This window comes from Triturus cristatus, chromosome 7 (genome assembly GCF_964204655.1).
Source record: "Triturus cristatus chromosome 7, aTriCri1.1, whole genome shotgun sequence".
Taxonomy (NCBI): domain Eukaryota; kingdom Metazoa; phylum Chordata; class Amphibia; order Caudata; family Salamandridae; genus Triturus; species Triturus cristatus.
Genome location: NC_140590.1, coordinates 28,177,974 through 28,195,357, shown reverse-complemented (window position 1 = coordinate 28,195,357; position 17,384 = coordinate 28,177,974). Strand labels below are relative to the sequence as shown.

Genomic DNA, 17,384 nt, shown 5'->3' with positions numbered 1-17,384 from the left:
GGGTGAGCAGCGCGCTTATAATCCCCTGATTGATTGATTGATTGATAAGTTGTCAGAAGCTTCCTTTCACAACTAAGCCATTCAGCTCCTGAAAGCCAGCATGTAGCTCACTACATCCTGGGGAATCTACCTGGGAGCTTTCTCCCACCCTTCCTTGACAAAACTCTGAGGTCCTTCATTAGGGTGCCCATACAGAAGCTCAAAGGGACTGAAGCTCACTCCTTTCTGTGGTACCTCCCTGTAAGCTAACAACAGGCATGGCAAAAGGATGCCCCGATTATTCCCCAGGGCCTCAGATAGGCCTCTAGTCATGCCCTTCAGGGTCTTGTTGAATCTCTCAACAAGCCTATTTGTTTGTAGATGGTAAGGAATGGAGAACCTATAGGTTACCCCACACTTCTTCCACATTGACTGCATGTATGTAGACATGAAGTTTGTGCCGCTGTCAGCCAGAACTACCTTGGGGAAATCTACTGCGTAAAAGTCTCCATCAGAGCCTTTGCCACTGCAGGTGTAGTCAAGGTCCACAGAGGGATTGCCTTTGGGTACCTAGTGGCATGATCCACCAGGAAATGCCTGATGCAGTATGGAGATCGATAAGTCAAACAATTTTGATGCCCACCCACTCAAAGGGTGTACCAACAACATGAAAGGGATTAAGGGGGGCTTTCAAGCTCTGCCCTATCTTCCCACTGGCCTGGCAGGTTACACCAGTCCTATAGAATACATCTGATAATTCTTGATTCTGGGCCAATAAAAGTGTGGAACAAGGCTTCAATCAATCAATCAATAAATCAAACATTTGTACAGCGCACTACTCGCCCATGAGGGTCTCAAGGCACTATGGTGGAGGGGGAGCCAGCTACTGGTCGAACAGCCAGGTCTTGAGATTTCTCCTGAAGGTCAGAAGGTCTTGGGTCTGACGTAGGTGGGCGGGGAGGGTGTTCCATGTCTTTGAGAAAGGGGAAGAGGTGGGAGAAAGATCTGCCGCCGGTGGTCGTTCGGCAGATGCCTGGGACTGCGGCGAGGGCGAGGTCGGCGGAGCGAAGCTGGTGGTTCGGGGTGTAGAAGGACATTTGTTCGTTGAGGTTTGCTGGTCCTGCATTGTGGAGTGCTTTGTGAGCGTGGGTGAGGAGTTTGAAGGTGATCTTCTTGTTGACCGGGAGCCAGTGTAGATCTCATAGGTGGGCGATGATGTGGCTGTGGCGAGGGAGTCCGGAGATGAGGCGTTCTCTATGCGTTGGAGTCTCTTCTGGAGGGTAGACATGGTTCCTGCGGAGAGGGCGTTGCCGTAGTCCAGCCTGCTGCTGACCAGTGCTTGGGTGACCGTTCTCCTGGTTTCGGTGTGGATCCAACTGTAGATTTTGCGGAGCATTTGGAGGGTGTTGAAGCAGGAGGAGGAGACAGTGTTGACTTGCTGGGTCATAGAGAGCGTTGCGTCCAGAAAGAGCCCCAGATTGCGTGCGTGGTTTATGGGTGTCGGGGCAGCTCCCAGCGAGGTCTGCCACCAGGAGTCGTCCCATGCGGAGGGGGTGGTACCGAGGATGAGGACCTCCATTTTGTCTGAGTTAAGCTTCAGTCGGCTGGTCTTCATCTAATCTGCGACGGCCTTCATTCCCATGTGGAGGTTAGATTTGGCGATGGCCGGGTCTTTGGTGAGGGAGAGGATCAGCTGTGTGTCATCGGCGTAAGAGACGATGTTGAGGTGGTATGCTCGGACGATGTTGGCTAGCGGTGCCATGTATATGTTGAAAAGGGTCGGGCTGTGGGATGAGCCTTGGAGTACGCCGCAGGTGATTGTGGTGGCTTCGGATCGGAACGGGGGAGGTGGACTCTCTGGGTTCTGCCGCTGAGAAAGGAGGTGATCCAGTCCAGGGTTCTGCCTTGGATCCCTGGGTCACAGAGACATGTGCGTAGGGTGTGGTGGCAGACGGTGTCGAAGGCGGCCGAGAGGCCCAGAAGGATGAGGGCCGAGGTTTCGCCCTTGTCCAGTACGGTCCTGATGTTGTCAGTGGCAGCGATGAGGGCGATCTCGGTGCTGTGGTTGCTGCAGAATCCGGATTGAGAGGAGTCCAGAACGTTGTTCTCTTCCAGGAAGTGGGTCCGTTGTCTGCTAGCAGTCTTCTCGATTACTTTAGTCGGGAATGGGAGCAGGAAGATGGGTCGGAAGTTTTTGAGGTCCTTAGGGTCTGCTTTGGGTTTTTTGAGGAGGGCGGTGACCTCGGCGTGTTTCCAGCTCTCTGGGAAGGTGGCGGTCTCGAAGGAGCTGTTGATGATCTTTCGGAGTTGGGGTGCGATGATGGAGCTAGCCTTGTTGAAGATGTGGTGGGGGCAAGAGTTGGAGGGTGCACCGGAGTGGATGGTGTTCATGATTCTGATGGTGTCTTCGTCGTTGACTTTGTTCCAGGAGAGCAGAAGGTTGGTGTGTTTGGTGGGTGCTGGTTCGGGGGTGTCGGTGTTTGTCGTCGGTGCCTGGGTGTCGAGGCTGTTGTGGATGTCTGCAATCTTGTGGTGGAAGAAGGCAGCCAGGGAGTCGCAGAGTTCTTGTGATGATGGAACGTCATTTGAGCTGGAGCTGGGGGTGGCGAGTTCTTTTACGATGTTGAAGAGCTCTTTGCTGTTGTGTGCGTTGTTGTCGATGCGTTCCTTGAAGGAGGTTCGTTTGGCAGATCGGATGAGTTGGTGGTGTTTGCATCTGGTGTTTATGAGGGCTGCGTGGTTGTCTAGTGTCTGGTCATTGCACCATTGTTTCTTGAGTATTCTGCAGGTGTGCTTTGAATTCTGGAGGGCGGTGTGGAACCAGATGGCCCTCGTGTCGGTGTGTCTGTTGGAGGGTTTCCTGATTGGGGCGAGGGTGTTGGCGCAGTCGTTGATCCATTATCTGAAGTTGAGGGCTGCTGTGTCGGTCTCAGCGGGCTCGGGTGGGGGGGTCTCGGGCGAGTGCGGCGATGAGTTGGTCTTCGGTAACTTTTTTCCAGTTGCGGTGTGGGATACGTTGCTGCTGGTTGTGAGCGGTGTGTTTTTCGAATGAGAAATGGATGCAGTGGTGGGAGAAAGATCTGCCGCCGGTGGTCGTTCGGCAGATGCCTGGGACGGCGGCAAGGGCGAGGTCGGCGGAGCGAAGCTGGCGGTTCGGGGTGTAGAAGGACATTTGTTCGTTGAGGTTTACTGGTCCTGCATTGTGGAGTGCTTTGTGAGCGTGGGTGAGGAGTTTGAAGGTGATCTTCTTGTTGACCGGGAGCCAGTGTAGATCTCATAGGTGGGCGATGATGTGGCTGTGGCGAGGGAGTCCGGAGATGAGGCGTTCTCTATGCGTTGGAGTCTCTTCTGGAGGGTAGACATGGTTCCTGCGGAGAGGGCGTTGCCGTAGTCCAGCCTGCTGCTGACCAGTGCTTGGGTGACCGTTCTCCTGGTTTCGGTGGGGATCCAACTGTAGATTTTGCGGAGCATTTGGAGGGTGTTGAAGCAGGAGGAGGAGGAGACAGTGTTGACTTGCTGGGTCATAGAGAGCATTGCGTCCAGAAAGAGCCCCAGATTGCGTGCGTGGTTTATGGGTGTCGGGGCAGCTCCCAGTGAGGTCTGCCACCAGGAGTCGTCCCATGCGGAGGGGGTGGTGCCGAGGATGAGGACCTCCGTTTTGTCTGAGTTAAGCTTCAGTCGGCTGGTCTTCATCTAATCTGCGACGGCCTTCATTCCCATGTGGAGGTTAGATTTGGCGATGGCCGGGTCTTTGGTGAGGGAGAGGATCAGCTGTGTGTCATCGGCGTAAGAGACAATGTTGAGGTGGTATGCTCGGACGATGTTAGCTAGCGGAGCCATGTAGATGTTGAAAAGGGTCGGGCTGTGGGATGATCCTTGGAGTACGCCGCAGGTGATTGTGGTGGCTTCGGATCGGAATGGGGCAGGTGGACTCCCTGGGTTCTGTCGCTGAGAAAGGAGGTGATCCAGTCCAGGGGTCTGCCTTGGATCCCTGGGTCACAGAGACGTGTGCGTAGGGTGTGGTGGCAGACGGTGTAGAAGGCGGCCGAGAGGCCCAGAAGGATGAGGGCCGAGGTTTCGCCCTTGTCCAGTACGGTCCTGATGTTGTCAGTGGCGGCGATGAGGGCGCTCTCGGTGCTGTGGTTGCTGCAGAATCCGGATTGAGAGGAGTCCAGGACGTTGTTCTCTTCCAGGAAGTGGGTCAGTTGTCTGCTGGCAGTCTTCTCGATTACTTTTGCCGGGAACGGGAGTAGGTAGATGGGTCGGACGTTTTTGAGGTCCTTAGGGTCTGCTTTGGGTTTTTTGAGGAGGGCGGTGACCTTGGCGTGTTTCCAGCTCTCTGGGAAGGTGGCGGTCTTGAAGGAGCTGTTGATGATCTTTCGGAGTTGGGGTGCGATGATGGAGCTAGCCTTGTTGAAGATGTGGTGGGGGCAAGGGTTGGAGGGTGCAGCGGAGTGAATGGTGTTCATGATTTTGATGGTGTCTTCGTCGTTGACTTTGTTCCAGGAGAGCAGAAGGTTGGTGTGTTTGGTGGGTACTGGTTCGGGGGTGTCGGTGTTTGTCGTCGGCACCTGGGTGTCGAGGCTGTTGTGGATGTCTGCAATCTTGCGGTGGAAGAAGGTAGCCAGGGAGTCGCAGAGTTCTTGTGATGATGGAACGTCATTTGAGCTGGGGGTGGCGAGTTCTTTTACGATGTTGAAGAGCTCTTTGCTGTTGTGTGCGTTGTTGTCGATGCGTTCCTTGAAGGAGGTTTGTTTGGCAGATCGGATGAGTTGGTGGTGTTTGCATCTGGTGTTTATGAGGGCTGCGTGGTTGTCTGGTGTCTGGTCATTGCACCATTGCTTCTCGAGTATTTTGCAGGTTTGCTTTGAATTCTGGAGGGCGGTGTGGAACCAGATGGCCGTTGTGTCGGTGTGTCTGTTGGAGGGTTTCCTGATTGGGGCGAGGGTGTTGGCGCAGTTGTTGATCCATTATCTGAAGTTGAGGGCTGCTGTGTCGGTCTCGGCGGGCTCGGGTGGGGGGTCTCGGGCGAGTGCGGCAATGAGTTCGTCTTCGGTGACTTTTTTCCAGTTGCGGTGTGGGATACGTTGCTGTTGGTTGTGAGCGGTGTATTTATCGAATGAGAAATGGATGCAGTGGTGGTCGGTCCAGTGGAGTTCAGTGGTGTGGCTGAAAGTGACGTGATCGCTGGTGGAGAAGATGGGGTCGAGCGTGTGTCCAGCGGATTGGGTGAGTGACGTGACGAGTTGTTTGAGCCTGAGGTTGGCGAGGTTGTCGATCAGTGTTGTGGAGTTGTTATCGTTGGCGTTCTCGAGGTGGAAATTCAGGTCTCTGAGGAGGATGTAGTCTGTGGAAGAGATGGCGTGCGTGCTGATAAAATGGCGATGGCTTCGCTGAACTGTGGTCGGGGTCCTGGGGGTCTGTAGATGAGAGTTCCTCTGAGGGTGGTGAGCCATGAAAAGGTCTTGTCCTGACCCAGGATTTTCATGACCCAGTGCAAGTAAGAAGGCCCTGTTGCATTGGGGGACCACCAGGACCTTCTTGTCCCATGCACAGGAGACTTGGGCTTACTGTAAAGGAGGTTGTCTTCCCAGTAAATGTGATAACTCTCAGAGGCATCACCTGCTGCTTGGGATTCAGCCTATTTCCTCATCCCTCAAGGGTTGTATACTCCCTTTGTGCCCTACAAAACTGTTTCTTGATGGTTCTTCCTTCTTCATGCCATCCAGCAAGTTTAGTCAGGTCAACAAGAGAAGCAGGCCGTTCCATCTGTGGGCTCCGAGGCTGTCACAGCAGATGCCCCATCCATCTCACTTGGAAGACACGTAGGGGCTGGTTTACCATGCCCTCTGCCTATCCCCTTTTTAGCAGCTGGCTGGGCCATTGTTCCAGGCTCAAACCATTGACTCCATCTGCGGCAGTGCATTAGAAGTAATTACTTTTTGGATTTACTCCACTTTCACAACCAATGTTGCATGATGGCATTCCATGCATGGGCATGGTATGCAAGACAATCTTATTCTTTCAGTCGGCAAATTATTGACTCATTTTTTGTCTCATCCCCTTTTCCCCACTCCCTTCCATCTTTTACATTTCTATTCTCTCCTTGTTTCCTCCACTCTCTTTCTTTTCCCTTCCCCCTCTTCCCTTGTTGTTCTTTTTTCCTTGTGACAAGCATTTCTTTCCACAGGCATACATTATAAGTTCTGATGATGATCCCCATATGTCAATGAGGGATCGAAACATTGTCGACCGTAAAGCACCATAACTATTACAATGTTGTATTGAGATATAAATAGCATGGGCATGATACAGCATGATGTGGTGCTAATTTAATATCCATGCCACCTTCCTGAAAATGTCTGAGTTCTTTATATGTATGTGATTTGTTTAGTTCTTCCTGTTCTTTTCTTCAGCCACCCTCTGGCTTTGTGCTTTTTCAAAACATTCATTAATAACCATTATGTATATGACCCTATTCTAGGCTGCTAAAGGTATTATTTTGTTTTCTATAGAGAATATTGTGTCAGTTTCTCTGGGAAGGGACCTCTTGTTCCTTTATAACCAGCTCTCCCTGTCATGCAGCACAGCACAGCTCAGCAAGATAGCTTGCCTCTAACTTTTTCATAAAACTCACCATTGTCCGTCAGACAGTCATTTCTCCTGAGGCGGAAGCCGGGAGCTTTACTCGCGCACTTGCTTTTTTAAAAATTGTTGTTTGCTGATTGTCACGAATAACTTTGTACTTTTTAAAAATTCAAATACCACTCACCTTCCAGCAAGGCCACTTTCAGAGCATTTGCTCCTAGGGGACAGGCACGCACAGCGGATCCTAACGCTGCCACGTAGCCTCCCACAAACACTTCCCCTGACGCCATCGCCGACACGAGAGAGGCCAGGCCCCTTCCTAGGCCACGCCCATCGCTGCCGAGCATAAATACACGAACTGTCGGTACTGCTGGACCTTCACACACCAGATCTCCTCTTCCTAACCGAGACTTGGTTTAGTGATGACTCCCTCCCTGTTTTAATGGCCACCCTCCCTGCCCCTTATTATGCTCTACGAGCAGACCGTGCTGACGGTCGAGCTGGGGGCGGCGTAGCAGTCATTACCCGGGCTGACCTCCCCTTCCAACTACTCTCTGTGCCAGAAATCGCCACTACAGAACACCTCGTTATCCGTACTACATCTACCACTCCTCCTCTCACCTGTGTTCTCACTTATCGCCCTCCGCAGTCACCCTTGCAGTTTCTCCCCGACTTTCAAGAGGTACTGGCCACTCTTACGGTCAATAACTCCTCCATCCTGATTTTGGGAGATTTTAATTTCTGGCCATCAGACCCAGCAGAATGTCCCTCCTCGAAAGAGTTTTCAGACACCCTTCTCTCTCTTAATTTTGTCCCACATGTTCACCTACCCACCCACGTTAAAGGACACATCTTAGACCAGATTTGGTCCTTGAATTGTCCGGTAGATTCCCTGTCCATTTCACCCTGCACCTGGTCTGACCATTGTCTGATCTCATTTACCCTTCACATCAATCCCATTGTTAAGCCCCCGCTCCTTAAGAATGTCTAGGTCCGCTCATGGAACCGAGTGGATCCGGAGCATTTATCCACCCTGCTGACCTCTTCCTACCCCACTCTGCAAGGCCTATCTAACCTCTCTCAGGCCACTGCCATCGAACACTGGCTCTCCTCAGGCTGCGATTCCATTGCCCCACTGAAGCGGGTGACCTCAAAACGGGAAAAAGACGCCAACCTGTGGTTCAACAAGGATCTTAAGACTACTAAACTTGCGGTACGCCGAGCCGAACGTGCCTGGAGGAGGAACTACTGCCCCTTACTTAGATCCGAGTTCACTACCATCTTAGCTCAATATAAGAACGCTATCCTGGCTGCCAAAACGGCCTATTTCTCCTCAAAGATCCTAGCAGCAGAGAATCAACCTAGGGAAATTTTCTCGATTGTCCACAAACTAGCTTTTTCTGATAGAACATCTCTTAAGCCTTCCCCTTCCATGGACCTCTGTCTTTCCCTCAATAACTTCTTTATTGAAAAAATTGCCATCATCAAAGCCAATATTCCCTCACCCCCCCTCACTTTTGTTGACCCTCAGTGTCCTCCATCCAAGGGTCAACTCAACGCTCTTCCCCCGCTGACTAAGGAATCCTTGACTTCGATAATTCCCCTTGTCAAATCAGGATCTCCATTGGACACCTGCCCCGCGCACTTCCTTCGTCACATCTATACAACCTGTCCAGACCCCTTTCTTCACTTCCTTAACACTTCTCTCTCCCAAGGGGTTGTAGCCAGCTCACTGAAAACAGCTGTTATTGTACCCATTTTAAAAAAGCCCGGCGCTGACCCTTCGGTCCTCGCCAATTATCGCCCCATCTCACTCCTACCATTCTCGGCCAAAGTGCTCGAACGTCACGTTACCAGTTCTTTGAGCACCTTTGTGGAGGAGTATGGGGTTCTGGCTCCTCGCCAAGCAGGCTTCCGCCCCGCTCACTCTACGGAGTCCGTAGTACTCTCGGTCCTGGACAACCTCAGGGAGGGAATGGATACCAACCAGGCTCAGGCTCTGGTTCTCCTCGATCTCTCTGCCGCCTTTGACACGGTAGACCACACTATCTTGCTTTCCCGTGTCAGGGCGGCGGGGATCGGGGGTACAGCCCTGGTGTGGCTGTCCTCCTTCCTGAGGGACCGCACCCAGGCTGTCCGACTAGGCGATTTTTCTGCAGACCTCCGGAAAGTCCAGTGCGGGGTTCCCCAAGGTTCTTCCCTCTCACCTCTTTTGTTCAACCTCTATATTGCCCCCCTTATCTTTTCACTGCAGCAAATGGAGGTAAGCGTATTTAACTATGCGGATGACCTCCAACTCGTTTTCAACCTATCTTCTTCCTCTGCCTCTATTTTAAATTTCCAGACTATTATGATTTTTATCCAGGACTGGATGAACCACAATCACTTGAAACTCAACCCGGATAAGACCGAGCTGGTGTTGACAGGTGGTTCCTCCAGTCCTTGGTCTCCACTGTTTTGGCCCCCTTCCCTAGGTTCTCCCCCGGTTCCTTCTACCTCAGTCAAAACCTTAGGCATCAAACTTAATTCTCAGCTCACCCTTCACTCCCAGGTTAGCTCTGAGGTATCCTCTTCCTTTCTGTCACTACGCACCATTCGTAAGGTATCTCGTTTCTTTTCCTTTGATGCCTTAAAACTGATCATCCTGGCTATGGTCATCTCCCGCCTGGATTATGGCAACGCCCTGTATGCAGGTATTCCTGCATACAGTTTAAGGCGTCTGCAACTGATCCAGAACCAGGCGGCACGGTTGGTGTTCAACCTTCCTAAATCCCACCATGTAACGCCCCTACTTAAATCCTTACACTGGCTTCCTATCCGTGAACGCGTCCAGTTTAAACTTGCTTCCATCATTTTTCAATCTCGACTGGGCGCGGCACCGGCCTTTATTTCAACTGAAATCGTTCCCTACGTTCCTACCAGGGAATTACGCTCATCCTCGCTTTTCCTACTGACAGTCCCCCGTTTCCGGAGGAAGAAGTGGGGAGGATCGAAATTTGCAACTCTTGCCCCAGCTCTATGGAATTCTCTTCCTTTAGAGCTCAGATCCCTAACTATTTATCCCCAATTCCGGAAAAAGCTCAAAGCCCATCTATTCTCTAAATCCTTCTAAAACCTCTTGCTATTCTTTTGTTCCCTTCCTACCTCTGCTGCTTTTTACTCTGGAGACCTGTCTGTAACAGCGCCATGAAACCGCTGGTGAAAGTGCGCTCTACAAATACTTTTAAACTCAAACTCAAACTCTAGTGTTTCCTACTGCCGTGGCCTCTCCCTTCCTACTATTTCTACACTCCCTTTGCACAAATCACATTACTGCACGAATGGGATCCTTTTCTATTAGTACAAAAGACAAAACTAATGTCTGTGGTTGAGCAATTTTAAGAGATTACAATTATGTTTTTAAACATTAGATGACAACCTTCCTCTTTCTTTCAGTCTGTCTCGGTGTCTGGATCCAGCCGCCCTCAGCTCAGGGGGCAGCTGCAGAAGTGATTAATGCCCGAGTGGGAGAGACGGCCACCCTCGCTGCCCCGGCGGTCACTGCGAATATACTGACGTCTGCCTGGTACAGAGGGACAGTAGTGACCCCTCCACAACTGATCTGCACTTGCTTCGTGTCACCACCATCACAGATCAATGGAGCCCAATACACGGGTCGGGAGACTTGTGGCCCAGACGGATCTTTGGTGATCAGAGACCTGCTGATGAACTGCACCGGAAATTACACCGTGATTGTGCAACCGAGTGGTGCACTTCCGGTATCAGCCACCAGACAGCTGATGGTCCACGGTGAGTGCTCGACCTCTGCCCTGGGAGTCCATGTTTCTTCTTCCTCTGGGGGAGGATTGTATGTGACATTTTCTGTAACATGTGGTTAGCTCGAAGCGTTCCATTTGATCATTTACATGCTATGCTACATGACCCTCTTAACATGACATCAGTCTGTACATGGCTGACATCCATTCTTCTGGAATAGGGAACAAGGTTAACTTTCAATGCCATAAAATGCACAGCCGCTCACACAGATATGTATACAACACCTTTTAATATTAATTTATATGTTAAAAAGATTGTATGAGCTCAATCCAAACGAGGAATTCCTCATGAAGAAGACCTCATAGTCCCTAAAAATAACTTTAATCACACTACACTAGTAGTGTGTAACTGAGAACATGCGAATCAAGTGTACAGCAATCATCTATGTATTATACCAGTAGCTTCCTGGGGAGGGGGGTTATTTGCTCCAACCTTCTTATGGAGGAGCTCAGCATTCACATAATGCGGCTATTTTGCTGGTTAATTTACTTTGAACTCTTCAAGGAATGTTTCCTTTGTAGATCTCGCTAGAGAAATCTTTATGTCTTCACACACTTATGATATCAATACAAAGGATACAAAATAGTGTGTGCATGGCATCTAACTTTAGCCATTGCTCTGTTGAGTCGTTCCTCACATTCTGGAAGAGCCCACTTGGCAGCAAATAAAGAATGGACAATGCTGCAGCCTCTTTCACCCATTGGTACCATTGCTAATGTCATTTCAATTTAGATCAACTGACAGGACAGACATTCTGGCCATATTTATGGAGATTTTGGTGCAGGGCAGCGCAGCAAGCTATCTTGCTGCGCTGCCATGCATCACAGGGAAAGGGCAGGGAAGTAGTGTATTTATCTAATGCAGCGCATTCCTGTCATTTCCTCATTTGTGCAAAAAGGGACACCTTCCTGCACAAAAATAATCCTGAGATGCTTTTTCCCCTTTCTATGTGTGCTACAGAAAACCGAGGACAAATAAAGTCATTTCTCCTCATAATGCCTCACCTGGGCAGGGATACGATTTAAGCACATTTCCAGGTTTACAAGTCCTTGTAAATCAGGGAATGCATAAAAAACCATGAGAATTGCGTAGGAACACCAACCTCTTCACCCATGGAACGCCTCCCTTGTGCAGAGTAAATGAACGCAGTGATTTGAGCTTGGTTGCCTTATTCTAGATTTATGACGCCATTCAAATCTAAACAAAGGGACAGATTCCGATCCGGGTCGGAAGGGCACCGAACGCGATCCGGCTGGAAAAACTACGAACCGTACGCGTGTTTTCCGGCCAACTCGTACAGCTGTAAGAGCGAACAAGTACGATGCGAGCTACATGAGATTCACCGACCGAGTCGTTTCTGGGTCCGAACTGCTCTGTACGTCTCGGTTGGAAACTAACCGTGGCGTGCTATGGATGCGATTTACAACCGAGCCAGTACGATGCACACGTCGGACAGCCTGTGCGAGCCAGAGTGTCCGGCTCGCAAAAGCTCCCGGAGTTGGACTTCGGGGTCGCGTCGAACCCCCTGACACCCGCAGCCCTACGACTTGGACACAGGGGGAGACCTATGGGTCTCCCCAACACAGGCATGTACGGTGTGGAGGGCACCGATGCGTACCCACTGTAGGGGGCGCACTTGTACGAGACGTACCCATTCAGTCAATGGGAGCGCATGTACGCGTCGTACAACTGGCTCCCATTGACTTCTATGGGAGTCCGACCAAACCGAGTCTGACAGCATACGTGCGCATCGTACTCGCTTGGTCGGACTGCAGGGGTCCGGCTCGGTCGGAAAACACTCCGGATCCGACTCGGTCACTCCGAGTGCTTTCTGACCCAGATCGGAATTGGCCCCAAAGTGCCTTTGCGAGGCTTCATAAATCTGACTTAGAGGCTTGCATCACACATGTACCACACTGTGTGATGCAAGCGTGACACAAGCCTCTGATAAATATGCCCCTCAGTGTTTGAGCTGTTACACAGTGTTAGTGACTGCATTTTGCCTGTTCACATCTGTAAATAGCCTGTTTGCTTACAGGTAATCTTCATTACCCCAAGTCCAGGTCTTCCCCGATAAGGTCCTCACAAATGAGATATGATCTCCAATCTTGACCTGTTGTATCGTTGACTTAAATGACTTCTCCCAATATGGCTGCTGATTACCCAGGCATCCCTTGAAAAGGGAAGTAATACATCATAGCCTGTAAATTATCCAACAGAGAAACAAAATATGATCTATCCCCTAGTCCCGGATTGGGGATAGAGGGATATGGGACTGTATCAATAAAGACCTGGACTAGAGTAAAGAAGATTACCAGTAAGTAACGCGGTAATTACCCCCTCGTCCGTCTTTCCTGCTCCAGTCCTGACATGCGAGAGAGTACCCAAGCATTTCAAATCGATTATATTCACCAACAAACACAGCAAGATGAGAAACCTAGCCCAAGTTAGACACTATAAAAGGACAAGAAGGTATGTGGAGAACTACATGGTCCTGCACAGGAAATAGCTCTAAGAGAGGCTCCCTTAAATGTGCCCATGAAGATAAAATACCTTTAGTCTATCTACCCAGTATCAGCAGGGGAACAGACTGATGCGATAACTAATAATATCTAATAATTACTGATTTAATCCATCTGGAACTAGAAAGAGTAGATGGGCAGGGACGTTAATTAGGAACACCAAAGGTAAAACAATAAAAGTCCTCTCCAAGTAAATGGATAAAGCCTTATGCAAATTCAAAGTATGTAACTGCTCTTCCTCAAGGAGTGTCTGAGTAGGAAAAAGGTAGGTAGCACAATGACCTGTGTGCAATGAAATGAAGAGGCCAACTTAGGAAAAAGACATTGCTTGGATGAAGAACCCCCTTATCTGGGAAGAAATGGATAAAAGGTGGAAGAGAAAGAACAGCTCCAATCTCACTGGCCGTTTCTCCCCGAACAAAAAGTGACTAGGAAAACACTTCTCACTGAGAAATTTGAAATCCAGTGATTCAAGACACTCAAATGGAGGACCAGTCAAAGCCTTAAGAACCATGGGTAAGTTCTAAGCCAGTGTAGGAGAGCCTATTCAGGATGCTTCAAAAAGTAGCTATGCAACAGGGCGGGATGCAAAAGGACCAATTACTGCCATTTCTTCATCCCTGAAAGCCCGATTAGCAGCTCACTGAGGTCTGATGGTGGAGACAGCCAAGCCCAGAACAATATGCTCATGTAAGAAATCACAAATCCTAACTAGTTAACACACTAGGTCATAAATTCCTGGAAACAATCCAATGTGCAAAATCACGACAATGGCAAGAATAAACTTTTGGAGTAGCTATGCATCTTGAGAGCCGAATGGAATCTGCCACTTCCTCTGAGTTGAGAGATTCTTGAGAGAGAATTGACTGACTCAGAGGAGAGGGATGAAGAGGCAAACCAAAGGACTGGGACACTGTAACTGGAGAAGTAAAGGAAACAACATTTTCTGAGTCCACCCTGGAACTACCAGAACAATTCTTGCATTATCAACCTGAATCTTCTGTAGGACTGGAGAAATCAAGGGAAACAGTGTAAAGGAATACAGTAGGTCGTGAGGCCAAGTGTTTGAAAATACATCCGTTGCCCAAGCTGCCCGGGAAGGAATTAGGGAGCAAAAGTGAGGAAAAAAGGGCATTGTCTTCCATGGCAAATAGTTCGAGCCATGGCTGACAGAACCTCTGACACATCTCCTGAAATGTCCAAGGAGCGAGACATAGAGAAATCATAAAGGGAAACCTTCTGCTGAGCTGGTAGCCAGGCACATTATTCCTCCCTGGAAGTTAACGTGCCTTTAGAGTGTGAAGGTGAAGTTCTGACCAAGCACAAATCTCCCAGGAAATAAAAGAGAGAGTGATACATGCCCCACTGCCTATTCAAGTATGCTGTCATTACCTGGTTATTAGTATGTATACATACTTGATGATTCCTGAAAATGGGAAGAAAGACCTTTAACGCCTATTGAAAGAAACACTTGCTTGATGTGGGTTCCACCTCCTCTTAGCTGTGGTAGATCCCAGCACTGTCCCATTCCCTCATGCTGGCATCTTTACAAACAATCAGAGCTGCTGATTGATTGATCTGGACAATTTGCTCCATAGCAGGTGGATAGAACCACCACTGAAGATCCTCTGACATTTGCTGGGTTACTGGTATTTAGGCCTCATAATCCTGAGACATAGGGTTCTAATGAGCCAGAAGAGGATGAACCAGAGACAACAGATGAAGCTGCTCCAAGGGACCACCACTAAAACAGAAGCCATCTCCCCCTGACTTCACAACCATAAACATGCTGATGCTTGAGGTATCTGCAACACATGTGAGAGATGAAGTCTCAATTTGTTCTTTCCTTCCTAAGAAAGGAATATTTCCCCTATGTCCATGCAAATTTTTTTTCAAATGAACTGCAGTCTCTGGGTCAAGTGAAGGTCTGAATTCTGGAAACTTAGGAGAAATCCTAACTTCTGAAAAAGACCACAGACTTCTTTGACTTCTTCCTCTGCTGTAAGAAAAGAAGGTGAGGCAATCAAACAATCATCACAATAAGGAATAAACAAATACCTTACTTATGCAGAATACCCACCAGTGGAGACAGGAGTTTTGTAAAAACTTGTGGCGAAGAAGTCAAGCCAAATGGAGGGACTCAAAAATGGTAGTGCTGATTTGCCTCTGAGAAACTTAGGGACTGCTGATGTGCTGGAAGACAGTGAAAACATACTTTGCAGAATCGTCATTTTGAAAGAATGGTTGAGACCATTGAGATCAAGCAATGGTTAAAACTGCTTGAGACTTTTTTTTTAACTAGAAACAGGGTTGAATAGTATCTGTAATCTAACTCTTGAGGAGGCAGGGGTACAATTGCTGTCTTGGGCAGGAGATTTTGGGCACGTTGCCACTGGGGAAGCTTGGGAAGAGCAGTTGGCCTGACACACAATGTTTGAGGCTTAGAAAAGTCCAGACTGTAACTCTGACCACCACCTTAACTGTCCATTGATCTGGAACCAATTGTTTCTAAGCAGGTCCTAATGATAGTCATGCTTTGAAGGGTGAGGGTTTGGGCATTGGCAGACTGGGACTGGGGTTTTTCTGAACTTGGGGGTCCACCGGCCATGACCCCTTTATTGAAATGACCCTTTTGTGCTCCCTTGTGGAATAGCACATCTGATACCAAAACCTCTACCTCTGGGTTTTACTGGGACCAAAAGCTTTTTTCTCTCTGCTGTATTCTTGACCATATCCTGTAATTGTGGATCAACAAGGGAGGAACCTTCTAAAGGGAATTTCAGAAGCCCAACTTCGGGTCATTATCTGCCTTCCTGCCTATCTGTATAAGTTGTTTATGTGTTGGCTCTAATAAGAAAATTAGACGCAGCATAAGACCGCATCACTGAGCCGCCGACAATAAAATAACATATCATGTGTATTTGTAAACTGCACGTTTACCCCCAAAGGGGCATTTTTGGAGCTGAATAACAGATGTTTATTGTTACTGAACTCAATGGAACTCAATTTATCTACCTTAGAAAAGATGGGAGGCTGAGTGAACCTGCCGGGATTTGAACCTGTGACCATGAGGTCGAACACAGGCCCCTGTAGGATGCTTTAGTCCACCAAGCACCGGACTCGGCATTACCATCTTATCCACTGGATTTTCTGGGGATGCATCCTACAGAATTACATTTCCCTGGGAAGACATACTGACCATCAGAGCGTCTACCTTCACCACAGCAGGAAAATCCTCTGATAACTTATTCACTGGATAATGCTTTGCAAGGAACGTGGGAAAAAGTGTCTTATCACTATCCTTCTATTCATGCTCTCACCCCGCTTGATGGCACTGTGCAGATGTACTGATTCAGGTTCTCTTTTATGATATTGTGATCGTCCCCAAGAGTGTTATCAGGAGCATGAAGGTTTAAATTTTCCTGTAAATGTTGAGGGATTTTGGAAAGTTCAGGGCATTGAATAAAACACCCTTTCTCGCTTTCATCATCCATAGCCAGGTTAGGATCCGCATCAGGAGCGCCCTGATTTCGAATCACTGACAAAATATCTACTACCACAATATCGAGGTACAAAAATATGGTGACAAAAATATCGAAGTCAAGAATATCAACATCCTATCTACAACATGGTAAGTACAAAAATATCGTTGTCAAAAATATCGTTGTTAAAAATATTGTTTTTTTAATGTTAAAAAACGAATGTAAAATAAGGTAAATAATACATATAATTAAAAGAAACAAAGTTAAAAATATTTTGAAATGTTTAAAAATGATAACTAATACATTAGGGTGCCGATTCCAATTCTGTAAAACCCGGGTACGAATCGTCGTACGGAGTGTATTCTCCCTACGACTCGTACCCCGGAAATCCACCGTATAATGCTGCAAGTACGATTCGTACAGAAATACCATTTCCGTACGAAACATGCAAAACACCGTACGGCTAAAAAATACCGAGTCTGATCTGGGACAGCGCGTACGCGACGTCCGTACGGAGTCCGGCAGCGTTTTAAGGACCAGCAAGTACGATTCGTCCCTACGTCACTCCGTACAGCTTTTTTTTTTACGGCAGCCAAAAACTCCCGGAAAATTGAGTCTGACGTGAAAACGGAGCCCCGGTACATGACGGACAGCCATGGACCCCATCCTACGTGCCATCCCGGCCCTCTTAGCCTACGACCTGGTGCACCAAAACCGCCGTGCACGCCGCAGAAGGTGAGAACAACACCCAGGGGCCAAGGGGGGTGAGGGGCAGGAAACATACCCCCTACTCAAATTAAAACCTACAATATTCAGGACATACATTACCTCCAGGGTCTGGTCACTTCGGGGGCATGTCCACCAATCCTTGCATCCCGCAACAACGGAAGTGGACGTGGACACGTACCCCTACGGTAACACTAGAATAGTGATACACACCGTACTCACACATCCATAGCGTGGGTACGGTCCGTATCACTATTGCAAGAAGAAAGAA

General features: G+C 48.8%; 1 protein-coding gene across 1 annotated transcript in view; it reads left to right on the top strand.

Annotated features, from left to right (window-relative positions):
- LOC146808725 (cell adhesion molecule CEACAM6-like) overlaps nt 1–17,384 on the top strand; it is a 465,149-nt gene that overhangs the window by 106,296 nt on the left and 341,469 nt on the right. Inside the window, exon 3 of the mRNA XM_085615536.1 lies at nt 10,003–10,356. Coding sequence (XP_085471662.1) covers nt 10,003–10,356 — 354 coding nt within the window. The remainder of the gene's footprint in view (nt 1–10,002; nt 10,357–17,384) is intronic.